Raw genomic sequence first — 27,732 nt, 5'->3', positions numbered from 1 at the left:
TTTGCACAATATCAGCCAAAAATCAGACATCACCAAGACCTGGCAATGGCTTAAGAATGGCAACTTGAAGAATGAAACAGAGGGTTTAATACTGGATGCACAAGTACAGGCACTAAGAACAAATGCAATAAGAGCCAAAGTCGAAAAGTCAACAACGAACAGCAAGTGCCGCCTTTGTCAAGAAGCAGATGAAACAGTGGACCACCTAATCAGCTGTTGTAAAAAGATCACACAGACTGACTACAAACAACGGCATGACAAGGGAGCAGGGATGATACACTGGAACATCTGCAAAAAATACAAGCTACATGTAGCCAAGAATTGGTGGGACCATAACATTGAAAAAGTTGAAGAAAATGAAGATGTAAAAATATTATGGGACTTCTGACTACAAACAGACAAACATCTGCCACACAATACACCAGATATAAGTCGAGAAGAAAGAAAAACAAGTCAAAATAATCGACATAGCAATACCAGCGGATAGCAGAATAGAAGAAAAAGAAATAGAAAAAATCACCAAATACAAAGATCTACAAATTGAAATTGAAAGGCTGTGGCAGAAAAAGACCAAAATAATCCCATTGGTAATTGGCTCCCTGGGTGCAGTTCCAAAAGACCTTGAAGAGCACCTCAACACCATAGGGGCTACAGAAATCACCATCAGCCAGTTACAAAAAGCAGCTTTACTGGGAACAGCCTATATTCTGCGACAATATCTATAACAATTGACAATAAAATACTGGCATCCCAGGTCCTTGGGAAGGACTCGATGTCTGGATAAAACAAACCAGTCAATAACACCTGTCTGACTGTGTAAACAAGAAATAATAATTTTAACGGAACATATTTCTTGGCTGATATAACCAATATAATGTGTCAATATAATATATTTTATATAATATAATCACTTTGATTGATATAACGAAGTACTAAGATTATGTATAAATCACTTATAAATAAACAAAGCACATCAATTAATTGTTTTACTTTGTTTAATGGGTTTTGGGGTTTTTTTGGTTAATTTTCAAAAAGTATGTCAAACCTCTTAGAGCCGTGGTGTCTCACAAGGTAGCTTACACTTTGTGTAAAATGAAATTGTGGTAAAAATGAAAATAAAATATTAAAACAAACAAAATTACAAGCAATGAGGTACTCGTGCGGGCTCAAAACTTGGGAGATGAGTTTGATCTGCCTGTTCTGGATGGGGTCACACTTCCCCGGAAGGAACTGTTCTGCAGTCTGGGGGTGCTTCTGGATCCGAGCCTCTCCCTGGTCTCCCAGGTTGAGGCAGTGGCCAGAAGTGCCTTAGGAACATAGGGACATAGGAAACTGCCATATACTGGGTCAGACCATTGGTCTATCTAGCTCAGTATTGTCTTCACAGACTGACAGAAGCTTCTCCAAGGTTGCAGGCAGGAATCTCTCTCAGCCTTATCTTGGAGAAGCCAAGGAGGGAACTTGACACCTTCTGCTCTTGCCAGAGCGGCTTCATCCCCTGAGGGGAATATCTTGCAGTGCTCACACATCAAGTCTCCCATTCATATGCAACCAGGGCAGACCCTGCTTAGCTATGGGGACAAGTCATGCTTGCTACCACAAGACCAGCTCTCCTCCTATCAGCTTTGGCTGATAAGCCAGCTGCGTCCATTTCTTGACAGAAACGGCCTCGGGACAGTGGTACATATGCTGGTAACCTCCAGAGACTGGATTACTGCAATGCGCTCTATGTGGGCTGCCCTTGAGTGTAGTCTGGAAACTACAGCTGGTTCAGAATGCAGCAGCCAGGTTGGTCTCTGGGTCATCTAGGAGAGACCATATTACTCCTCAGGGGCATAGCAAGGTTGGAGTGGGCCCAGAGACAAGATTTTAAAACGCCCCCCCCCCCCCGAAGTTCAGCTAATGAAGTAAAGAAATCTTAAATGAGGCTAATTGTGGACGATGTAAGTCATTTAATGGTACTAGAGAAGGACATGCTGTTCTGGTAGCTCCAGGTCTTAACACTCACATCAATTTCGGAGGATGAATACAACTGAAGGAAGCCCGGGCGGGTGCGCGACTGGGGGAGTCAGTCATGTGACTTGCCTTTGCCCCCCCCCAAAGCAGTGGGCTCCCAGACAACTGTCTCCCCTTGCCCTATTATAGTTGCACCCCTGTTACTCTCAGAGAGACCATATCACTCCTATCTTAAAAGATTTACAGTGGGTGCCGATAAGTTTCCAGGCAAAATACAAGGTGCTGTTTATAACCTATAAAGCCCTAAATGGCTTGGGCCCTGGGTATTTAAGAGAACATCTTTTTTGTTATGAACCCAACAATAAAAACAATTTTAAAAACCCACAACCCATTGAGATCATCAGGAGAGGTCCGTCTGTAGTTTCCTACTGGCTTGTTTTGTGGCTACTCAGGGACGGGCCTTCTTCTCTGCTGCTCCAGAGCTTTGGAACGCACTCCCCGCTGAAATCAGAGCCTCTCCATCTCTGACAATTTTTAAAAAGTCTTTGAAGATGCACCTATTCACCCAGGCTTTTAATTAATTTTTTTAAACAGTTTTAATATCGTTTTAAAATGTTAAAAAATTTAAATTGTTGTAATGTTTTAACTTTTACTATGTCATTTATTTTGTTTTAACTACTGTTTTAAGTTTTTTGTTGTCATTTATCTTAACTAATGTTTTAATTTTTTGTTTGCTTGTTGTAAAACGCCCAGAGATGTGAGTTTTGGGTGGTATAGAAGTGTTAAGTAAGTAAGTAAATAAATAAATAAATAAGAAGCACAAATTAAAAAAAAAAAGAAAACAGGAGTAAAACAGTTGTAAAAGAGTAAAACATAAGAACACAAGAACAGCCCTGCTGGATCAGGCCCAAGGCCCATCTATTTCACCATCCTGTTCCACACAGTGGCCCACCAGATGCCACTGGAAGCCACAGGCCAGGGTTGAGGACATGCCCTCTCTCTTGCTGTTACTCCCCTGCAACTGGTACTCAGAGGCATCCTGCCTTTGAGGCTGGAGTTGATTATGCGTTGTGTGAAAAAGTACATTTTTTTTGGTCCCAGATTTGGTCCCAGATTTCCTGGCAATCAATTTTATGGGATGACCCCTGGTTCTAGTGTTATGTAAGAGGAAGAAGAATTTCTCTCTATCCTCTTTCTCCACACCATGCATGATTTTATAGACCTCTATCATGTCTCCCTGCAGTCATCTTTTTTCTAAACTAAAAAGCCCCAGGTGTTGTAGTCTTGAGTCATAAGAAAGGTGCTCTAGGCCCCTGATCATCTTGGTTGCCCTCTTCTGCAACCTTCCCAGTTCCACAATGTCCTTTTTTTAGATGTGGTGACCAGAATTGTACGCAGTACTCCGCACCATAGTTTAAACAAAAAGCAGATAAATGAAATGCCTTGTTGAACAGAAACATTTTTTACTGCCCTTATAAAAACAACTAAAGAAGGTGCCTGGCAAATGTTTATTTGCTGGCTAGTGGTTTTTAAAAAAATATTAAACAGTATTGTTTATTAAAATGTGTACAAATAAAAAGTCTTTGACTTGATGTTCAAACTTAATAGGGATGCTGCCAGACGAGCAGTCCTTGAGAGGGTAATTCAGAATGGGGATGCTACCACTGAAAAGACTTTATAGCTGGTCACCAGCTGCATAATCACTGAAGGCATGGGCACTAGGGATGTGCAAACCAGCCTGACGTCGAACAAGTTTGGGGGCGAGCCGGTTCGGTTCGATGGTCTGGCGTTGAACCAAACCACCGCCTGTTCAGTCCAACCCCAGACCAAACCCCATCCCCCAACTGTTCGGGGGGGGGGGGGGTTGTGATTTTTTAAAAAAAAATCACAGAAAACCTTTTTTTACCATATCCTTTGGGGGGAGTTCCTTGGGGTGGTAGGGGGGTGTCCCCGCGGAGGTTCATCCTCCCCCACCAGCCTCCATTATCACTGCCAGTGGCCAGTTAGGCTGCCTTTTGTGTGGTGGCCATTTTGGATTATGCCGCACCTACACAATTGGCCTCTGATAGGCCTGGGACCGCCAGTGGCCCGTTCAGCTGGTTTTTGGAACTTTGGCGCAGTGGCCATTTTGGATGCTGCCACGCCAAAGTTTGAAGGCCCGAATGGGCCGGGGGAAAAACCGTACGGGCCGCTGGCGGTTATAACAGAGGCCGGTGGGGGAAGGGGAAACTCCATGGACCCCCCCACCGTGCTGCCACAAGGAACTCCCCTGAAGGGGATACAGTAAAAATAATTTTTTAAAATTAAAAATAATTGGGAACCCCCCACCCCCAAACCGAACCTGGGGAGGGGGGTTCAAGGGGTTGCTCGACCCAACTGGCCTGGTCAGGTTCGAGTCTGGTCTGGACTCGAACCGAACTGGGCCAGCCGGTTCCGTGCACATCCCTAATGGGCACCTAGAGCAGGTAGACTCCTTGGGATCTCCTAGAGGGATTGGTTCATATGAGTGCAAGTAAACCGCCCAGAGAACTTGTGTTTTGGGCAGTATAGAAATGTATTAAATAAAGAAAGAAATGAATGAGTGAATGAATGAATGAATAAATAAATAAATAAATAAATAGTACTTTAAATACCTGGATCCCAAGAAGTATAGGGTTTCTATAGTTCTATACTTATATATTTGATTTAACACATTTTTATACCTCCCAAAATGCAAGTTCTCCGTGTGGTTTACAACAAAACAATAAAAACAACCAATAAAAAGATTTAAACATTTCAACAATTAAAATCTAAAATGTTAAAACTATTAAAACACAATTAAAACAATATCTAATTAAAAGCCTGGGTGAACAAATGCCTCTTGACTGCTGCTTTAAAAGTTGTAAGAGATGGGGAGGCTCTTATTTCAGCAGGAAGTGTGTTAAGAACATAAGAACAGCCCTGCTGGATCAGGCGCAAGGCCCATCTAGTCCAGCATCCTGTTTCGCAAAGTGGCCCACCAGATGCTGCTGGAAGCCACAGGCAGGAGTAGAGGGCGTGCCCTCTCTCCTGCCATTACTCCCCTGCAACTGGTCCTCAGAGGCATCCTGAGTACCTCAGGGCAGCAAAGGAGATTTAGCCAGATTTACCCTAAAGTCCATGTGACATAACAGAAGGCACTCCATACATGATTTGGGTTTCCCCCTGCAAATTGGAGCCTAGCCTGATTTATGTCTGGGGTAAAGAAATTATTTTTTGCATCGGAGTATGATATGCCCCGCACTCGTAGTAAAGCCTTGCAGTAAGCTCACAGTAAAGCCTGCTGTCTAGGAAAGCTCCAGGTGGGGCTTAGAAAAACCTCCTGCTTGAAACCTTAGAGTACCACTTGCAGTCAGTATAGACAATACTGAGATAGATGGATCAATGGTCTGACTTGGTAAAAGGCGACTTCCTGTTTTCCTGTGTTAGACAGGACAATTTTAAGGCCAAACTAGATGTTAGGTCAGTGACATATTTATGTTGAACACATGCTTGCCCCCTGGTGTGTGTGTGTGGGGGGGGTGTCTGGGGGGGAGGGAAGAAAAGCCCATCCATCCCCCCATCTTACCCCTTCACACTCTGTTATCTTTAAGCAGTTTTTCCTTAGCCCCATTCCAATACCAGAAAGGAGCTGTGTAGGGTCTCTGTCATCTAAAAATTGCCTGGAGCTGAGAGGCCACCACCTGCTCAGTCACCTTGACCAACCATGGAAGATTTAAAAACGGGTCTGTAATCAGCTAACTCCAAGCGATCCAATGCAGGTTTCTTCAAATAAGGTCTAATAAATAGCCTCCTGAAGACAAGGAGGCATCCTGCCTTCCCTCAGAGAATCATCTATCTATCTATATATTTCCCTAAGGTGTACCCGCCGCTAATCCCATGTTTGGCAGCTCTCGCAAGAGTTTGTGAGCAAGCTGCCGGCAGGGTGAGAGGAAAGCTTGCTTGTGGGTGGGCGGGGTGGAGGAAGAAATGCTAGCAAGTGTGGAGAAAGCGGCAGGGGGAGAAAATGCCAGTGGCTGGCAGGTGTGTGTGTGTGGAGGGGAGAAAACGGCGGTGGATGGGTGGGGAGAAAACAGCAGTGGCAAAGGGAGAACTAGAGGTGCAGATGCTCTGTGCCTGGCCCAGCTAGTTTATAATATTTATCGGACCCTCTCTAGTAATACAATGGCAGATAGAAGCAATTTGGAGATTCCCCAGAACAACCTTAGTCAAGAAAAAAGGTAGATTGGAATGTTGCACCAAGACATATTCTTGGGTATATCAAATCCCAATTCCATGATCCAGTGTACTCCTTTGTGACCCACACACACGATGGAGTTGCCAGCAGCTTGGGCAATTTGCTCACATGCCATCATACCAGGCTGTGTCCAGCTTTTCGTGCCAATTTCCAGATCAGGTCTCTGGCCAAACCTGATCTGCCCAGTCTTCCTCACCGACACAGGAAGCTGGTCCCACGGAAGAGGCACCCTCCGTGGATTCACTTCTATCATCTAACCCCTCCAGCCTTCTCAACCCTGCTTCTGACTGAGCTATCTCTGAGGAACAAAGTCCCGAGGTTGTTCAGGGAGCCCTTGAGGTTTCTGTACCAGTAGAAGCTCAGGCAATATGAACATTGGTCCCTCGCCGAGCCCATCTTTATCCCTCCTCCTTTTTCTTAAATCCAGCCGCTGCCTTCTCTAAAGCCTCTTTCTCTAGTCCTCCTGGGAATTCATACAATTAGGACTTTAAGCTAAAACGCTTCTTTGCTGTTGAACATACCTTTGATAGGATTGCTTTAACCACACATTTATTTCCGCTTTATCCCTCCCTTCAATAAACCCTTCTTTTGATTTTTGAAACATCAGCCTTGCCCCAGTCCAGTTATTTCTTGAGTCCACAACTTTGTGTAGATTTAATCTGATGTGAAACTGTCCTACCCAGAGCTACTTTCCCCACACAAAGCCCAGACACAAATTTTGGGGTATTTACCAATCACCCCGGGGCAACTCCATTCACAGGAGTCCAAAATGATACTTTGACCCCAGCCCTCAGTCCCACCCTAGAAGGCCACCACAAATGGCCGGCCCGTGGCATTATTCTCCTTTTTAAAGGGAGTTGGAAAAAACCCCACCGGGTGACTCTCACTCACCCTATGAGGCAGAGTTGGCCCAGGTGCTTGATGTTAGAGCAATTAGGAAGAGCAAAGCAACTGATAATGTTCCATGGAGGAACAGCTAGGAGAGGCCAGCCTTCAGCAAGCTTAGAAGGGAAGTGGTGAGGGAAGCTAGATGGGATAAATGTGTACCTCCCAGCAACCCCCTCAAGTTGCCTCCTGGCCTGCCCCCAGTGTTGCTCTCCTCCCAGAATCTCCTTCAAGTTGTTTTCTGGCAATGATATGTAAGTCTTATTGAGATCAGTGGTACTTTGTATGAGTTTCTGTGTGATGGTCTGCAGATTATTTCCAGATGATCAGAGTCTGAAATCAGCAGCCCCTGCCCCCAAGTAATTGTCTTTAGGCTAAAACAGGGATTGGCAACTTTCTAGTTTCCCCATTGTTCCCTATGGCCTAAACACTCAAAAAGTTTTGAGGTTTTTTCTTTCAAAATGATGACAAACATTTAAAACAACATTTTGTTTCAACAAAACATTTCAGCTGTCTGTGTTTTGTTACTACACTGTACCTTCCTTTGAGAGTAGTCCGATAGAAGGAAGATCCAGGCCATGGTAAGCCAAGGAAGAGGAATGTCCCTTGCAGCCCTTGACTTACGACTCTGTTCTCTTCATCCTTCTTCACCCCCTTCCACTTCAAGTAGTGTGAAGTTGTGGGAAGAGAGAGGTAGTGAAATTGTAGCTGTGATAGTGGGCAAAGCACTTGGGGCCCCCAGACGTTTGAAGGTAGTGTGCTCCCAGGGGAGTATCTATGGGCTACAGCCAGGAGATGGCAAGTCCATGTAGAAATGATCCTTGCATTTATTCTGCAGGACATAGGAATATAGGAAGTTGCCATATACTGAGTCAGACCATTGGTCTATCTAGCTCAGTGTTGTCTTCACAGACTGGCAGCTGCTTCTTCAAGGTTGCAGGCAGAAATCTCTCTCAGCCCTATCTTGGAGAAGTCAGGGAGAGAACTTGAAACCTTCTGCTCTTCCCGGAGTGGCTCCATCCCCCGAAGGAAATATCTTACAGTGCTCACACTTCTAGTCTCCCATTCATATGCAACCAGGGTGGACCCTGCTTAGCTAAGGGGACAAGTCATGCTTGCTACCACAAGCAAGGCAGGAGGAAAACCTGGGTAGCTTTTCCTCCTGCCTTGCTTCCACACAATCACTTCTACCCTTAACGCTTAACGCAGCTAAGCCATGGCTCCCAGAGGACCAGCACGAGTGTCCTAAAATTACCTGCAAACAGAAAGCTAGTGAGCTAGGTAAAACGTTCAGGGAAACCCACTCACATTTCCAAAAAGAGTGTGTGGTAGCCAAAAGAGTGTGGCAGGGAGTAAGCAAGTTGTTAGAGTGGCCTGATTTGGAAAAACAGACTTGGGAAGAACTAACCTCAGGTTTGAGCGACAGAACCTTTTTTCGAGGTCCCAGAAAGAAACCTTCAAGGAAACGGGATGGAACAGGTGCCCTCTTACTAGGGAATTGGAATGTTCCCCTTCTCGTAATCAGGTTAGTAAACCTATATTTCATTTATGCAATGCTCCTGCATAGGAATAGGGAGGGAAGACACGACCAAGAGGTTCATGTGGATGAGACAGTAAATCTCTTCTGGAAAAGTTTGTATGGTTATGTGCAAAAAGACAAGTGTATCTCTTCTAAACAGCAATGGGACAAATTATGGAAATGGACGTTGGATGTAACCCTCCCCCCCCCGATTACCTGATGTGCCTTGTAATCCCCCATCCCCGAGTTACAGTACTGCCTGCATATACTTTATAACCCTGTGGGTCTCCAAATCCTTGTGTGTAAATCTTTGTAGATATACAATGTACAAACAACCACTTTGTATATAATTGTGCTTTGGTAACGTACTGTATGCTTTGGTAGTTTGTTGGTTTAATAAAAAAAATCTTGTCCTATTTAAAAAAAAAAAAAATTGTCCTATCTTGGAGATGCCAGGGAGGAAACTTGGAACCTTCTGCTCTTCCCAGAGCAGCTCCATCCCCTGAGGGGAATAACAGTGGCACTGATCCACAAAACAAAGACGCTGTTTTTGCATGTTTCTTAAGTAGCAATTGTTCTATGTTAGTAATAATTGCTTTTAGAGACAAACCGTGTTAAAGTTTGTAATAGTTGTGGAGATTCCATAAAAACAATTTTATTTAAGTTTCTCTAAAGCCCAGACATAAAAGGGTTGGCTTGCTGACTAATGTTTGTGCTGTACACATTCCTGCATTCTTAACTCAAGAGTTCATCAGCTTAGTGGACAGTCTTCTTTTCCAAGGCAGTTTGAAACTCTTTGAAACGTTTTCATTTCTTCAGTTCAGAGATGGTCCAGTCCAGTGCATCTTCATTGATCTTCCTAAATATCATATTTTTCACTTGGGCTGATACTGTGTTTGGCAATGTCAAGCCATGCTCTGCAATGGTAAGGTCTGCAGCGTATTGCCTTTATAAGATTAAGGAATCCTAGTGAGGCTGGAGATGGGGAATCCTGCTTTCAATGGGTTGTTTTTGTATGGGAGGGCAATTGAATATAGAGAGCAGTTGTGTTCCTGTGGAAAAGACCCTGCTAAAACTGCATTAAAGCAAAGTTACGTTTTACATTCTGCAGAGGCAGAACAAAGAATCTATTGAAGTTACTGGAGGTTTTGCTGTTCACTGATGCAGAGACAGGACTTTTTACCAGGTTATGCATTAAAAAATGGAACATAAGAGACATACCTCTTAATAAAGAAGTTATGGTCTCTGTAGTCTTTGGACTAGGTTTTAGATATATTATTTATGCCAAATAATCCAAAATATCATTTGCTGATTTCTTGGGGGCATATTTGTTTGTGTAATTAAAAAAAAAGAAAAAAAGCCCTGATCCTTTGAGATGGTTTTGCTCTTCTTTTACAATACGTTTAGGGGTTCTGACTGAGTTCTGACTGGGTTCCAGTAGAAGCTTCTTGAATTTTTTTTCATAGACCGGATTTTAGTAACTTATATTTTAAAAAACTAAAACTATGTCTTATTGCTATGTCTTTATAGACAGGGAAGCAAGTTTATAATTAAGGAGATTTCTTAAGAATGCTGTCATTTCAGTCCTCCATTTACTTTAATTTACACTCTTCTTAAAAGCACTCGACTCAGGATACCCACTTATAGTTCTTTGCCCCCAGTTATAGCTCTATTTTTTCAGGAGTATTCAGTTTATTCTAGTGCATGACCAGTGCTGGAAGATACAGAGACAAACTTCTGTGGAAATAGTTAAAATAATTTTGAAGTGCTGTACATGTTTTCATCTTGGGTAAAAATCCCTAACCTAAAGAATTCAAACTTATCTAAGAACTATGAACAGTGGAAACAATAATTCTTTTCATGTGAAAGGAAAGGAATTTGAAGGACATATTTGGAAAGGGAACGGCATTTTCTTCCTTGCATTAGCAAACTGGACGGCACAAATGTCAGTTTTTTAAAGCTTTCTCCTTGCCTTTCACTATTATGGTGAAAGAGTAGTTTAAAGGGTAATCATCATCATTTGATTTCTAAAAAGAGAGGTTCTGAGCCTGAAGCTCAATCTAAAAAGATCACATTCTCTGTCCTAGAAATCTGTACCTCTGCTCTGACATGTGTAGAGGCTGGGTGTGTTTATTTTCATAGTTCAGGGATGAGAGAAAACCCTTTTTAAGATTCTCAAAGAGTACCGTGTTCTTTATTATTATGACGCAAGTTCTGTGACTGAGCCCCTGCATTCAAAAAGGATTCTGGGGCTTTCCTAGCTCAGAGGAAGTTTGGTAATTCCCATTTTTCTATCTGGCAGAGCTCTAGTGGCTAATTTCTCTAATCTGGTCATATAAACTATCAGAATCTAGAAGGAGGGGGGCATTTGTTAAAGGGTTTTGACTTTTATGAACTTGAATTATTTAGTCAAGTCATGTTGCGTGCTTGGTAAACTAAAACAACAACAAATCAAAACACAGTGAGGTAATGGGTTAGTTTTGCAGCTTTTATGGGCATCCAGAGGTGGGGGAGGGAAGGGTGGCAGTTGCCCCCCACCCCCGGTGTGAGAAATTTCCATGGAATTCAATGGGGCTTACTCCCAGGTAACTGAGTATAAGATTGCAGCTCCCACGCCACTCGCCCCCAGAAAACGTCCTGCAGACGCCCATGAGCTTCTCGTTGCAGTTGCCAAAATATTAAGTTTAAATTTATAATTATAAAATTAAATTTATAAACACATAATACAGGTGCTGAGTCCTATGTTTGTATGTGCAACCTTTACTCTTCAGAATGGGAATTGATGTTTCGCATTTGTGCACATCAGACATCAGCACTGGATTATTGTGCCTATGCTCTATGTCGGGTCATCAACCACGTGGAACCCAGGTCAGGAATGCTGGGACAGCCACAACCTTACTGCCCTCATATGCACTGACTTTTAAACAGTTTGGCAAGTTTGTGCTTAGACCATCAGTGTGGTTGTTATCTGTGTGGTTAAAAAAAGAAGACGACAATTTATTTGGGCTCTGACTTGTGTGACTGTTTTATGTGGGAACATAAACAATGAAATATAGGAAAATATAGTTTAAAGGACAATAAACCTGAACAAGCAAGTATTCTGAAACTATTGTGAAATGGTGCCAACAAGCTTCAGGTTCAAACCCAATGATGATTCATTTTTTCTCACAAGGCTGTCAGTGAGTGTTAATCACATACGTTCAAATCCTGCAAAATATTACAGACCAGACACTGTCAGCTGCACCATATATTGGCCTTCAGTTTAGTAAATATATGGAGTTCATAAAATCATTGAGTTGGAGAGGGCCCCTGCATGAAATCCTGATTTAGTTTGGTTTGTATCCAGCTGTCAGCACATGGGTTACAAAGGGGTGTTGGCTATACATTGAGTGGCTGCCATTTTGAAATAACATGGCGGATGGACAAACCCAAAAACCTGTTGGGATCCTTTAAGATTTCCTCCCATGTACTATAAATTTGGTTTGTATCTGACTGTCTGCACATGAGTTACAAAGGGGTACTGTCCATATGTTGAGTGGCCACCACCTTGAACCAACATGATGGATCAGCAAAACAAACCCATATCAGGGTCTTCTAAGACCCCCTCACATGTGCTGTGAAAGGTTTGTATCAGACTATAAACAGAAAATTTATTTGGAACATAGGAAGCTGCCATATAGTCTACCTAGCTCATTATTGTCTTTGCAGACTGGCAGCGGCTTCCCCAAGGTTGCAGGCAGGAATCTCTCTCAGCCCTATCTTGGAGAAGTCAGGGAGAGAACTTGAAACCTTCTGCTCTTCCCGGAGCGGCTACATCCCCCAAGGGGAAGATCTTACAGTGCTCACACTTCTAGTCTCCCATTCATATGCAACCAGGGTGGACCCTGCTTAGCTAAGGGGACAAGTCATGCTTGCTACAACAAGCAAGGCAGGAGGAAAACCTGGGTAGCTTTTCCTCCTGCCTTGCTTCCACACAATCACTTCTACCCAGATTTTCCTCTTACCCTGCTTCCACACAATCAAAAATTTGGAGTACATACAGCTCCCAAACCTGGGTAGAACATAGTTTTTGATTGTTTGAATGACTTCTTTTAATTCTTGAGTATTCAGAGCAAATTATCTACAATCTGCACAGATTTATATCACTTTCTGTCTTGCTTGGTGTCACAGGGTTCTTCTACAGCAAGCTTTGTGGAAGGGGCAGCTAGCCCAGGAACAAATCAATCTGCAGATAAATCACAAGAGAAGAAAAAATGCTATGTGCCCTGCGATTTTCAAGCTAAAGTGTTACGTGAAGAAAAACATTACATGTGTAGTACGTACCTTTTCTTTATTTAGCAGCACATCCTTGTAACTTGCTATGCAAAATTATGGACCTAATACAGTTAGAATCACACTGTGTTACTCTTGGCATCTGTAAAGACTATCAGTAAATGGTCTGTTAATATTTGTATTTTGCCCACAGTATTGGTATTTTACATAATTCAGACCATTTCTCTCCCCCCAACACACATACGTTCATCACAGCAGCATTAAGCAGAGATTACTTTCATGTGTGACTCAGCCATCACAGATTAACCCCTACAGATATTTTTATTTTAATAGCTGTGTTGGTCTGTTGTAGTAAAAAAGAAAAAAGGGAACCTGGTAGCACTATGCAGGCTGACTGTAAAGACGTTTTAATGATATATTGGAGCATCAGCTTCCATGGGCAACAGTCCGCTTCATCAGATGCAAAGAAGGAACAGATAATGATGGTGGTGGTGGTGGTTGTTATTATCATTATTTCGATTTCTATACTGCCTTTCCAAAAATGGCTCAGGGCAGTTTACACAGAGAAATAATAAATAAATAAGATGGATCCCTGTCCCCAAAGGGCTCACAATCTAAAAAGAAACATGAGATAGACACCAGCAACAGTCACTGGAGGTACTGTGCTGGGGGTGGGTAGGGCCAGTTACTCTCCCCCTGCTAAATAAAGAGAATCACCACGGCAAAAGGTGCCTCTTTGTCATGTTAACAGGGGTAAATGGAAACTGTAAAGGATTGCATAGGACTGTGATGGTTTGTGCTTTGTGTAGGTTGCTGCTAGGGGCATAGCTATAATTGAGCAGATGAGTTCAAAGAACCCGGGCCCTCCGGCTCCAGAGGGGCCCCCAACTCCAGCCCTCTCTATTTTCTCAGTTATCTCCCTCACTTGTAGGGGCTGCCGGGGAGAGGGGCAAATACGGGCCCCCGCTCCCCTAGCTACACCCCTGGTTGCTGCATGTGTTATTTACATGTGTTTCATTACAGCCAGTGTGGTGTAGTGGTTAGAGCGTAGGACTAGGACCGGGGAGACCAGAGTTCATATCCCCATTCAGCCATGAAACTCACTGGGTAACACTGGGACAGTCACGTATCTCTCAGTCTAACCTACCTCGCAGGGTGGTTGTAAGGATAAACATAATCATGTACATGGCTCTGGGCTCCTTGGAAGAAGAGCGGGATTTAAATGTAAAAATAAAAATATAAAATATATAGAAGGGAGTATAACCAGTTGTGGTAAGTCTGTGCAGCAGGACTGGAGAGACCTCCACAGGCAGGGGTGCACCAAGGTAATTTTGGTGCCGGATCTGAAGAGCTTTCCACCCCACCGTGAGTAAAAATAAAAAAGTTAAAAGGTTTTTTTTACTGTGGCGCCCAAAACGTCAATAATTCTAGCCGCCATGTGGAGGGTGTGGGGTGTGAGCCAAACAGGCCTCCCCCCGTGGTGATGGTGGAAGAGGCGGGTGGAGTGGGAGCGGCCGCTGGGCCTGACCATTTGGCTCCAGTGTGCCTGCACAGTTGGAAGCGTGCCAGCATGGTATAGTGGTTAGAGTGCTGGACTAGGACCGGGGAGACCCGAGTTCAAATCCCCATTCAGCCATGAAACTAGCTGGGTGACTCTGGGCCAGTCATTTCTCTCTCAGCCTAACCTACTTCACGGGGTTGTTGTGAAAGAGAAACTCAAGTATGTAGGACACCGCTCTGGGCTCCTTGGCGGAAGAGCGGGATATAAATGTAGTAGTAGTAGTAGTAGTAATTGAAAGGCTGTGGCAGAAAAAGACCAAAATGATCCCAGTGGTCATTGGCACTCTGGGTGCAGTTCCAAAAGACCTTGAAGAGCACCTCAACACCATAGGGGCCACAGAAATCACCATCAGCCAATTACAAAAAGCAGCTTTACTGGGAACAGCCTATATTCTGCGACAATATCTATAACAATTGACAATAAAATTCTGGCATCCCAGGTCCTTGGGAAGGACTCGATGTCTGGATAAAACAAACCAGTCAATAACACCTGTCTGACTGTGTAAACAAGAAATAATAATGGAATAGAGTGTCACAAGCCCTCTTGCGACAGTATTCTAGCTGTGCAGGTGCTGGAGCACCTCACAGTTTTCAAGGGCCACTGGGCCAAACGATCAGGCTCAGCGGCTGATTCCACTCTTGCCGCCCCCACCGCCCCCACCACAGGATTGGGGGAGGCCTGCTTGGCTCACCCCCATTCCCCAGCTGCGCACCTGGCGGCTAGAATTATTGAAGTTTTCGGTGCTGCAGGGCAACGGTAGGGCTAGTGCAGGATGGGGTGGCGGCAGGAAACCCCCCTGGACCCTGGAGGCCACGGAGCAGGGCCCCAAGGTCTGGGGGTAAGAGGGCCTCTGGCCGCAGGAGAGACTAGGAAACTCTGAGGTCATTCACACAATGAAAAACTGCTCTACCCAGGTTTGTGAGCTGTGTGTGCTTCCAATTTTTGGTTGTGTGGAAACAACGTAAGAGGAAAACCTGGCTAGAATTGGTTGTGTGGAAGCAAGTTAGGAGAAAACCCTGGGTTCCTTTTCCTCCTATCTTGCTTCCACACAATCACTTTTACCCAGATTTTCCTCTTACCTTGCTTCCACACAATCAAAAATTGGGAGCACACACAGCCCCCAAACCTGGATAGAATACAGTCTTTGAGGCTATTTTCACAGTCTTCCAAAATCGGGCTAAGGGAGCCTAGCCTGATTTTGGCAGACTCTGAGAACCACCGGGCTCGCAGCCGAGCTTAGTCTCACGGAAGTGGGTCTCCTGCTTAACTACCCTTCCCCTAAGCCCAGGTTAGCAGAGTGAGTGCTCCGCTAATGGAGCTGGCAGTCATGTGAGCGGCCACCAGTTTGGCTGCCCACAGCCAATTGACGGGTCGTCTGCGAGGAGAGCGGGCTAAGCTCACTTTCCCCGCTAACCCCATTTTGGCGGTTCCCACTGATCATAGGAACTGCATCTTTGATTGTATGAATGACCTCCCTGCCCAGAATGCAGGAGACGGCAGACAGTTTGAGCTGGTCAGTTGAGTCAGTTAAGGACTGTTTGTCAGTGAATGAGGAAGGGAGAAGGTGATCTCTGGGCTTGATGCATGAGGGTTTCTGAACAAGGAAGATGAGCTGGTCTGAAAAGCCAGGACCTGTTCAGGAAAAACCCAGCAGACCTCAGGAGAGAGACTGTGCAGTAACTCTGTAACAAGCAAGATACCCGAACCCCAGTGTAAGCTATGTAAGCTGTGTCATCTTCTTGTACCCACTGCACCTTTGAACCTGAAACCAATATGCTTCTGAACTACTTGAATCTGTAACCTCCACACTAAAATAACTATTACTGAATTTAAAAACCCTGTTTGTTTTATCAGTTTCAATTATTTCCTCTCCCACCCTACCCAAAGAGGTCCTCTGCTACTCCAGGGCAAAGAGTAGGGAAAGAAGTGACTTCGTCTGAGATCCAGCCCATAGATCAGAGTGGTGGCAGCAAAATGGAACCCTGAGGTAGGGTGGACCCTCACAAGGACAAAAAGGATTGTCCTTAAGACAATTGACTGAATAGTGGCAAATCTGTTATCAGGTGCTATAACACCAAGAAGAACTGTTTGGAAAAGATAGATCCTGGTAGATGAATGGAACAAGAAACAGTCAAGCAGGAGTTCATTAAAAAAGGTTGGCACTATTAACCAAGGACATAATAGGGATTACAGTTTCCTTTCACATGATTGCACTTCCTCTTACACGATTGCATAGTTTCCTTTCACAAGATTGCACTTAATGTATATTATCACGGTCCCTTTAAGAGAACGCCTTCTTTGTTATGTACCCCACCGCCCACTGAGGTCACTTGAGGAGGTCCGTCTCCAGTTACCGCCAGCTCGTCTGGTGGCCACATGGAGACAGGCCTTCTCGATTGCTGCCCCGAGATTGTGGAATGTGCTCCCCGCTGAGATGCAATCCTCTCCATCCCTGACTATTTTTAAAAAACATCTGAAGACCCACCTCTTCACCCAAGCTTTTTCAGCTTTTTAAATGTGTAGTTTTAATTTTATACTGTTTTAGGGCCTTTAGCTGTTTTATTGGTTTTACTGTGTTTTAATAGTTTGATGCTCCCAATCTGAGGTCATAAGAACATAAGAACAGCCCTGCTGGATCAGGCCCAAGGCCCATCCAGTCTAACATCCTGTTTCACACAGTGGCCCACCAGATGCCCCTGAGAAGCTCACAGACAAGAGATGTGGGCATGCCCTCTCTCTTGCTGTTGATCCCCTGCAACTGGTAATTGCAAGAACAGCAAGGCCTGTTCTTCTATATGTTTAACAATTTTGACCTTAAGTGTGCTTTCCATCAATTTATCCTTGGTATACATTCCAAATGAACTTCTATTATTGTGGTCCTCAGATATGGCTAGACTACAACTCCCATCATCCCCAGCCACAATTACCTTTGGTCATTGAGAGTTGTAGTCCAGTGAGTAGTAGTCCAACAACATCTGGGGACCTAAGGTTGGGAACCCCGCTCTCCTATATCATTAAAACGTCTTGACAGTGGATAGTGTGTTACACAGTGCTATCAGTGACTGACATCCTGCCTATATTTACTAGAGGATGTCCTATTGAAATTTAGTAGTACTTTAGAATAATTCCTGAGTAGTAGTACTGAGTAATTTAGTCAGGATATCAGCCACTTTTTCTTATTGTTTTTCTTACTATTTTTCTTACATGGCTATAAAAAATTTTTTTCCTGCAGTTAGTGTAGACAAAGATAGCTTTCCCTCAATATAACAATTCTGTGGAAGCTCCTTTTCTGTGGGTTCATCCCACAGTCCTGTTGTAACATTTGCGCAAGTCTTTCCCACAGAACTAGTATCCTCCTAGTAGGATACTACTTCCACTGAAAAGAGCCACACAGTTGCCCTGCCCACATGGTTGTAGATGTTTGAGCAGCAGCAGCATCCATTGGTCCATCTAACTCAGTATTGTCTACTCTGATTGGTTGCAGTTCTCCAGGGTTCCAGGAAGAGGGTTTTCCCCATCCTTCTAGTTATTGTGAGCCAGAGGAATAGTGAGCGGACCCGTGTTCACATAGCGGTACCCACTCACCCCCATGGCATTACGTGCAAGCCCCCCTCACCTCCATGTTCACCTCCCCCCTCCAGATGGCTGATGCTCGCCCACCCACCTGCTCAGCACTCCCACTCACCCAGCAACCACACTGTCACCTCAGCCTCCTGCTCCATGTCCGCTCCTGCTCCATGTCCGCTCTCCTTCCATTGACCCATCAAGAGTGCATACACACCCTCCTTCCATCAGCTGGGATGGAGGGAACCCAGCCAATGGAAAGAGAATGGGCCTGAGAGCTGGGTGAGTGACTGAAGAAAGTGTCTGGTGGTAGCAGCAGCCAGTGGTGGCAGTGGTGGAGGCACTGTCCAGGGGGAGGGGGGAGCTCAGTGACTCCTCCCATATGCTCATTCTCTCCTGGACGCAGGGCATGATGTGTTCTTTGAGCCAGTGTGGTGTAGTGGTTAGAGTGCTGGCCTAGGACCCGGGAGACCCAAGTTCAAATCCCCATTCAGCCATGATACTTGCTGGGTGACTCTGGGCCAGTCACTTCTCTCTCAGCCTAACCTACTTCACAGGGTTGTTGTGAGGAGAAACTTCAGTATGTAGTACACCGCTCTGGGCTCCTTGGAGGAAGAGCAGGATAGAAAATGTAAATTAAATAAATAAATCCATCTGCCCTATTATAGCTCTGTTCTTTTGTGAGCCTTAGAGAAGATGCCAGAGACTGAGCCAGAATTTAATTATCACCAAAGAACACCAGATAACCTGATCAAGATTCATAAATCATCTAAGGCCTGCTATAACAAAGAAACTAGTTTATACAGCTTGAAGTGTTTCCACACAACATGAAACAATTCCATATTGCTATAATGATGTGTTCCATATAATGAAACACGCACAGTTGTGTTCCATTATATTGACTTAATCACTTTGAAATGAATAACCATCTGTTTGTTTAAAGGGAATTTGCAGAATTCTCTAGTAGAATATGCAAGAAATACCAAGAAAATGATAAGAAACATGATGGACGATCACCAGTCTTCTCTGGATTACCTTTCTAATCAGGTGTGTCTTGTTACTTGCAGAATATGTTTCTTTCTGGATAGGAAGACTATTATTAAATCTTCTTATGAATGAATGAATGAATGAAATCTCACCATCTAGTTTACAGGTATAGTTAATGCCTTTCATAAAAACAGTATGTACTGAAGTTCTTTAGCAAGCTTGTACATGGGATTGTTCGTTACTGCTGTGGCAAGCAAACTACTGTTCTCCTCTTACAGTGTTCAAAAAACACCACTGTGAACAGATCTCTGTAAGCAATTAAGGTCAGTGGAGATCTAGAAGAGAGTCTTCTAGTGCCTTGTGGAGTAGTTTGTTCCAGCCCAGGGCATTTACTGAGCACATAAAAATAGGTTTGTACATGGATAGGTGGAGATTTTGAAGCTATATTTTTAAAATGATCATAAAACTATGGGCACAATCCAGCAAAAAGTAAGCACTTTTTAGTCACATTAATTGCACTACTGGAGGTTTAGGTTGCAATCCTAAACATTAGTGAGCAGAAGCCACCTAATGGCTCAGCGGGGAAATGTTTGACTATCAAGCAAGAAGTTGCTGGTTCGAATCCCCGCTGGTACACCTATATCAGGCAGCAGTGATATAGGAAGATGTTGTAAGTCATCATCTCATACTGTCTGGGAGATGGCAATGGTAAACCCCTCCTGTATTCTACCAAAGACAACCAGAGGGCTCTGTGGTCACCAGGAGTCGAAATTGACTCCACAGCACACTTTACCTTTAGGTCCCATTAAGATTGCCATGAATTAAGCACATGTCTAATTCTCTCACCGAAATTAGTGGGACATACAGACTTTCTCCCTCTTTATTCAATTTATATGCTGAACATATACTAAGAGAAGCTGGATTGAAAGAAGATGAGTGTGGTTTTAAAGTTGGAGGAAGAAACATCAATAACCTGCACTACGCTGATGAAACTACTCTGATAGCTGAGAATGCAGATGATCTGCAAGCTCTAGTAATGAAAGTCAAGGAGCACAGTGAAAAAATGGGACTACAACAAAATGTAAAGAAGACTTAACTAATGACAATGGGTACAGTAAGCAGCCTCAGAACTGACAATGAAGACTTTGAAGTGGTGGATAGGTTCTGCCTTTTAGGATCGACTGTCAACAGTAAAGGATCCAGCAGTCAAGAAATATGCCACAGACTAGCACTTGGTAGGGTTGCAATGAAGGCCTTGGAAAGGATATTTAGATGCCGTGACGTGTCTACACTTACAAAGATTAGAATTGTTCAGAAAATGGTTTTTTCCGTGATACTCTATGGATACAAGAGCTGGACCTTCAAAATGGACCTTGAAGAAGCAAGATAGAAAAAGCTTTGATGCTTTTGAACTTTGGTGCTGGAGAAGACTTTGAGGATACCATGGACATCCAGGAAAACAAACCAATAGATCATAGAACAAATCAATCCAGAATTTTCACTCTAGGCACAAATGACCAAGCTCAAACTATCATACTTCGGACACATTATGCGAAGACCCAGCTCCCTTGAGAAGTCTATAATGCTGAGAAATGTTGAAGGAAAGAGAAGAAGAGCATGACCATCAGCAAGCTGGATGGACTTGATTACAACAGCAATGAATGCACCACTGAGAGACCTTAAAGGCCAAGCTGAAGACAGATCATCCTGGAGAGAATCTATCTATGTGGTCGCTAAGAGTCGACATGACTTGACGGCACTTCATCAATCAATCAATCACAGTCTGATCTCCATTTATTTCAAGGAACTGTTCCTTATTTGGGGTTAAAATGTAGTGTTCAGTTGAGGTTAATAAGGAACACAGTGAACCCCAAGGCCAAACAAAGGAACTAATGAAGTACTGTTAGTGTTCTGACACATATAATATATTGTTTTATTAAGGTCTTATAATAATGTGTTCTTTACTTTGGAGTTCTTTAAGTGGCAAGCCTGAGCCAATACATTATTATTCAGAAGTATGTCCCACATAGTTCAATGTTACTTATGTCAAAGTAAATTTGTCTAGGATTGCTGCCTTAGAATAACTTAATTTTGGTTAGAACGTATCACATTTTAATGTTTGGAGGCCATGAATACAAAATGCAGTTCTGGGTGCTCCAGCATTTTGAGGATATTTAAGCATTCTTCTTCTTGTAAACACACAGGTCAATGAACTTATGAGCCGGGTTATGCTTTTAAATGCAGACATGTCTAGAAAACCAATTGATGTATTTCCTCATCGAGCTGTTCAGTCTCATGGTAAATACTTTTCCTGCCCAGCTCTTACAGTTCCTCTTTTTCAACTTTTTAATGCTCCCCAAAAGCCTTAATCCTATTTTTTCAATAGCAGTTTAGAGCTAGGTACTTGTGTTTATCACAAATAAACTTCTCTGGCATGTTGCTGCTGCTCTTGTGTGTTGTTGTGTATAATCAAGCGACTAGATCTTTGAACTGCTAATTTCCGTTTTCCTAATATCTGGATGCTTACTAACCCCAGCCTCCTGAGATGCAGTTTCGTTAATAGAGTCAGCCTAAGCATTACTTAATTTTTTTCTTTATGATGACGACCCCTAGTATTAGGAAAAACAACGCCCAATACGAATTCTAAAATTAGTACTATCAGTCTGCTAATAAGTAATATTAGCATTTTCATATTAAGAGAACAATGAGGTTGTGTAAATGACCTCGCTGGGGAGGGCGAGCAGGCTATTAGTCTAATTAACTGTGCTTTAGTTAGAACAGCCACCGCACTCAGCACGGTTGCTCCCCACACCCGCCACAGCTCACTGCTGGAAACAGCGGCAGGCTGGGCAGGGGGAACCATTTAACCTGGCTATGACTGCCCAAATGATCACCAGCTGAGTTGAAGAGAAACACAGGTTCACTTAACCTTGGCTAAACTCTGGGTTTGTAAGTGGGGTTTGGCACAGGTCCAGCGCCAGGAGCGACCTCGCTCCTGGAACTTCACCTGTGCAGTCTAACCCAGGCTGGGCTGCCCGCACCTGAGTCATGCTGTGCGTGTGAATATCCTTAATGAGACCTACCGGCTGAGCCCGACACCTTGCAGAATTCAGGCTCAGCTTGTAATGGCTCAAACTAATGTCAGAACTTCCTGTCATCAGATGGGCCTCCATGCCTCCTTTCACAAACCTTTCCCTGATGCAGATGATGATTCACTGCTGCTGTGGAGCCTAGGAAATATAGTCCCTCGTACCATCAAGCTCAATACATTAATAAGCAAAGGTTGCTTCGGAATGCCATTTCCCTGGCATCCTGGCAGCCGTGGACTATCCAGGATAAGGCCTTTGCTGCAGTCCTCCATATCGACTTTCCCTTGCACTCTCCTTCCATTTTTTTTGGGGGGGGAGTAAGTCCCCCCCCCAAAAAGCTTACTTGAAAATCTTTAGGGAAAGGGGTTCAGATAGGAGGGCTCTGTGCATCTCCTTCAAGGCGTGGCCACCCTAAGCTTTCTCTTTCTCAGAATGACCTTGAGCTTTCCCCAATAATTCTCTGAGAAATCTCTGGGCGTGGGGGGAGTAATTAAGAAGCAATGTGGGAGTGGGAAAGCTTGTCTGACACTAGTCCTATGAAAAAGTAAAATGTGCCATCAAGTCGATTTTGACTCCTGGCGCCCACAGAGCCCTGTGGTTTTCTTTGGTCGAATACAGGAGTGGTTTACCATTGCCTCCTCCTGCTCAGTATGAAATGGTGCCTTTCAGCATCTTCCTATATCGCCGCTGCCCGATATAGGTGTTTCCCATAGTCTGGGAATCATACCAGTGATTTGTTAGTCAAGCATGTTCCCGCTTAAGGTCCAAGGTAAAGTGTGCCATCGAGTCGATTTCAACTCCTGGCGCCCACAGAGCCCTGTGGTTTTCTTTGGTAGAATACAGGAGGGCTTTACCATTGCCTCCTCCCATGCAGTATGATGCTTTTCAGCATCTTCCTATATCGCTGCTGCCCGATATAGGTGTTTCTCATAGTCTGGGAGACATGCCAGTGGAGATTTGAACCGGCAACCCTCTGCTTGTTAGTCAAGCATTTCCCTGCTGACCCACTTTAGGTGGAACAGATAGTAAACCCCCACCAATTCTTAGAAATAGGCAGAGGTGCAGCTAGGTAATTTTGGAGCCTGGACCTAAAGGCCCTTTGCGCCCTGCCCCCCATGCCCCCGCCACAATATAAGCTGCCTTTTACACCAGAACATGCTCAGGGAAAGTTGGAAACTTTAAAAATATATACTTATAGAAGAAATTCTGAATAAGATACTTCCCACTGACCTGCAGATACCACATTTTGCATGGGCAATCCTTCTACTTCAATTAGTTGAATGCACTCACTCTCACTCAAGGTTACCTGTTCCTATTCTTTGGACTGGACTGGACTGGACTGGACTGGTGGTGGTTCTCTGTTGGTCTGGGTGTGTGTGTGCGTGTGCATGGGTGCAAGCAACAGAGGCTGGCTGGCTTGTTTGCTTCTACCTCTACCTCTCCATTCACACCTGTAGTTACGCTCAGCTCGGGGGGCAGTCTCCCTCTCTCTCTCTCTCCCCCTGGTGGCGGCTGTTGCTAGTCTGCTGCCAGCGTTGCTCGCTCGGAGCTTTTCAGTGGAGAAGGGGCAGAAGGGAGGCAGTGCTTAATATTTTCTTTGACAGTTTCCCCCTGAAGTGTCCTCATCTGACTTGGGGACATCTCTCCTCAGCGTTTTAGGCCTATGTTTACATCACATGATCTGAAACCTCCATGGGGAACCACAGCTGGGAAAAGGTGGCTAGCAGGTAGGGTTGCCATGTCCCCTGGAATTTAGGGTAGCCCCCGGATTTTGGCTCCTCCACCCAGATGCTAAATGCCACCTGGATTTACATAGATTTTCAAATGTGCTGCCCGGATTGCCTGGATTTTACTCTGGATTCGATCACATTGGGTGGCAGAGACGGAGGGGAAAGTATACAAATCTGTCAAATAAATAAATAAATAAATAAATAAATAGGCAAATTAGTTGCTGCATAATTTGCATAAGATGCAAATTAGGCCACCTGGATTTGGGAAGCTTGAATATGGCAACCCTACTAGCAGGGAACAAGTTAGGTCTGTGTCTCCTTTTCCTACAGCTTGCTTTTACAAAACTGAATCTGAACTTCCTCTGGTCATGTTGTCTGGCAGGTTTGGATTGCAGTGATATTAAAGATACTATTGGCTCAGTTACAAAAACTCCAAGTGGTCTCTACATAATCCATCCAGAAGGATCAAGTTACCCCTTTGAGGTAATAAACATTTTTCATATTTATTCTTTACCTGAGAAAATATACTCCTTTGGGTTTTCTGATGGCAGGACTACACAAATCCCAGACTGGATAGGAGGGGTATAATCCTGTCATATGAGCCATTACCAGTATTTTTATTCTGATGTGTGTGTGTGTGTGTGCGCGTGCGTGCCTGGTGGAAGGAGGGTAAATCATTTTGTCTGAAGCCATTTGGAAGGTGGAAATGTCTTCTAAGTATCTCCATGTTATACAAAACAGTTACTTATCTCGTGGTGGAAGGTGGTGTAGCAGAGTGCACTGAGAGTTGTATGGAATTACAGAAAGGCAGGTGAGCCTAGGGTCCAACTATTTATTATTATTATTATTGTTAACAACAACAACGTTTATAAACACCACCCCATCCAGAGGCTCTGAGTGGTGTACATCTAGACATCCACTGATGTGCTAAAGGGCTGTGCTTTCAAACAGAAGTGCTTTTTTTCTTTAAAAATAAAAAAGCCCAGGAAGGATCCATTTGGGTTCATGATGTGCAGGAACGGAAAGTTAACTCATTCCCCCTTCGAGGGCTTGGCCTCAGCTGGCCCAAACACCTGCTGGCACCAGTATAAGCTTTTTTAGCTTTTTTGACTGGTTCCACTCGCAGTCTCTGAACCTTACATCTCTCAAAAAATATCAAAAACTCAGTAGTGTGGTAAATAGAGAGGGCAAGTAGGTGTAAGGGGGGAATAAAACAACAGATAGACACACCACTAAAATAGTTTAAAAACCGTGAAAAGTTTTCACGGCTGTATGCTTCAGCAAACAATCTCAATTTCTCCTCTTCCCCCTGCTTTGTTGTGGGTTGTATACTGCAGATAAGAAGACTAAGTCTGTTCATGCAAGTAAGAAATGCATTCTGCTAACTGGCTCTAGGAGTCTTTGAAATCAAGGGGATTTAAATATTTAACTGCCTATGAAATATGCATGCTGATTTTTCTCTGGATTCCAGCTTTTCAGAACCTTCACCTACATAATCCCTGCTAACTTGGCAAAGAGGCACCTTTTAATGTGGTGATTCCCTTTATTTAGCAGGCGGAGAGTAACTGGCCCTATCCACCCCCAGCACAGCACTTCCAGTGACTGTTGCTGGTGTCTATCTTACGCTTCTTCTGTCCCTTAGGGGACAGGGTTTCATCTTATTTATCTTATTTATTTATTGTTTCTCTGTGTAAACCACCCTGAGCTATTTTTGGAAGGGTGGTATAGAAATTGAATAAATAAATAAATAATGATATGAAGTGATAGTAATGTTTGTATGGAAAACTAGGATTTATTTACAGATCCAACAAGGTGAGATAATTTGCCACTGAAGGGCTCTGGTTTTGGGTAATTGACAAGAAAACATATAATAAATACCAATTTGATACGCATTTTTATGGTTTTTTAAAAAAAGAAAATAAAGGCTACATGGATGCCCACACTGTGTACCAAAACTGCCATTACTTTCCAAAATATCTATGTTATTATTAAAAAAATAAATGAATCTGTGCTGCCTTTCATACCACAGACAACCCAAAGTAGCTCACAAAATTGCCAATAACAGTTAAAATATAGTAATACAAATGGCAAATCATTAATAAAACATCTAAAAAACCTCAATATAAATACCCCAATGTTCTCCTCAGAGTTGCTGCCTTTGAGTATTGAGAGGCAAAATTCAAGATTCTTGGCCTTAGGAATTATCAAATTTGAACACAGGAGCAATTTTTTAAAAAAACAAAACACCCCACAGTTTTGAAATTTTGAACACTATGAGCAGGCTCAGATGACTCACAGAAAATAAGTAGGGGGAAACCAGAGGTTCCCAGCAGCAGCAGGAACAACAAATATTTATATACCACTTTTCAACAAAGGTTTCCAAAGCTGTTTACATAGAGAAATAATAAATAAGATGGCTTCCTGTCCCCAAAGGGCTCACAATCTAAAAATAAACATAAGATAGACACCAGCATCAGTCACTGGAAGTACTGTGCTGGGGATAGATAGGGCCAGTTACTCTCCCACTACTAAATAAAGAGAATCACCACATTTAAAAGGTGCCTCTTTGCCCAGTTAGCAGGGGTAACCCAGCAAGCTCATGGTGCAATCCATAAATTGAGCCCCTTTCATATTGCCGAAATCTGCCAATGTTGGGTGGACAATGTCAGCTACCCTCTGCTAACTGACATTCGCTTAACATTTGTAATCTACCCTTGAAGTTTTGCGGAGAATGTCAGGTGATGGAGGGAAGCTGACATTGTCCAACTGACACTGGTGGGTTTGGATGACAGGAAAAGCATTCAACTTCTAACTCATGTTTTGAGTGTGTGCGTGCGCTTGTTTTGTGTGCTCGTTGTGAGTGTGAGGAGCCTTTGGTTCCCTCCTACTTACTTTCCATGGGTTGTCTGAACCTGCCCTATTTTTCCACCTCATGAAGTCCTGAAACTTGAAGGCCATAATCCAAACCTTAGTTGAGCTTGCCCATTGATACCAATGGGCTTCAAAGTGCCTTATTCTGTATTTGATTGTGGCTGAATTCTTTGTCAAAACTGACTGTTTTTCAACATTCAGGACTTAATGTTTGAAATTAGACTTTTGTTTTCTTCTGACATTCAGCACAATGTTGCATTGTGGAATATGGATTTTGTTTCTGAATTAAAATTGTACTTAGGTTGTGATACATACACCCCCATCCTGTGCATGTTTACTCAGAAATAAATCCGATTGAACTCAGTGGGACTTATTCCCAGGTAAGGTTTGGATTGCAGCAATATTAGTGTGTGTTAGTGTGTTTTATTCATCATGCACATTTATGATGTACGGGGCCCCATAAGGAACAGATTATCTTTAGGATGGTATATATTCCTTATTTTGGTTTTCTGCATCACTAGAGACTACAGGGGCGTAACTATAATAGGTCAAGAGGAGATAGTTGTCTGGGGGCCCACTGCCTTGGGGGGGCCCCCAGAAGCAAGTTGCATGACTGACTCCCCCAGCTGCATGCCCGCCCGGGCTTCCTTCACTTGTATTCATCCTCTGAAACCGATGTGAGTGTTAAGACCTGGAGCTACCAGAACAGCATGTCTTTCTCTAGTACCATTAAATGACTTGCATCGTCCACAATTTACAAAACCTTTAAAAAAATAATTTAGGATGATGTTCTATTGTGGCACATAGGTGTGTGTGTGTGTGTGTGTGTGTGTGTGTATAAAAATTTTACTATGCTTTTTGTTACCACTATTCAGCCTCATTTAAGATTTCTTTACTTCATGAACTGAGCTTCGGGGGGGGGGAGGGCATTTTAAAATCCTGTCTCTGGGCCCACTCCAACCTTGCTACACCCCTGAGAGACTATGAACAATCTCAGGAACGGATGAGGTTATTACGAATGTGTGAAAATAGATTAGATTAAA

The 27,732-nt window shown here is 43.6% G+C and overlaps 1 protein-coding gene across 3 annotated transcripts in view; it reads left to right on the top strand.

Moving 5' to 3' along the window:
- Positions 1 to 9,390: 9,390 nt before the first annotated feature.
- The window catches only part of ANGPTL5 (angiopoietin like 5), a 35,324-nt gene continuing 16,982 nt past the window's right edge, over positions 9,391 to 27,732 (top strand). The window contains exons 1-5 of one of the 3 annotated variants that reach the window (XM_053313198.1): positions 9,391 to 9,540; positions 12,786 to 12,930; positions 18,967 to 19,059; positions 21,204 to 21,297; positions 24,201 to 24,301. In XM_053313198.1, coding sequence (XP_053169173.1) covers positions 9,518 to 9,540; positions 12,786 to 12,930; positions 18,967 to 19,059; positions 21,204 to 21,297; positions 24,201 to 24,301 — 456 coding nt within the window. In that variant the 5' untranslated portion in view covers positions 9,391 to 9,517. Of the gene's footprint in view, positions 9,541 to 12,785; positions 12,931 to 18,955; positions 19,060 to 21,203; positions 21,298 to 24,200; positions 24,302 to 27,732 lie in introns of all 3 variants that reach the window. The other 2 variants (XM_053313196.1, XM_053313199.1) reach the window with 2 other exon arrangements.

This window comes from Hemicordylus capensis, chromosome 3, assembly GCF_027244095.1.
Source record: "Hemicordylus capensis ecotype Gifberg chromosome 3, rHemCap1.1.pri, whole genome shotgun sequence".
NCBI lineage: Eukaryota > Metazoa > Chordata > Lepidosauria > Squamata > Cordylidae > Hemicordylus > Hemicordylus capensis.
Note: the sequence above shows the minus strand (reverse complement) of the source record. Positions and strands in the feature narration are given on the sequence as shown.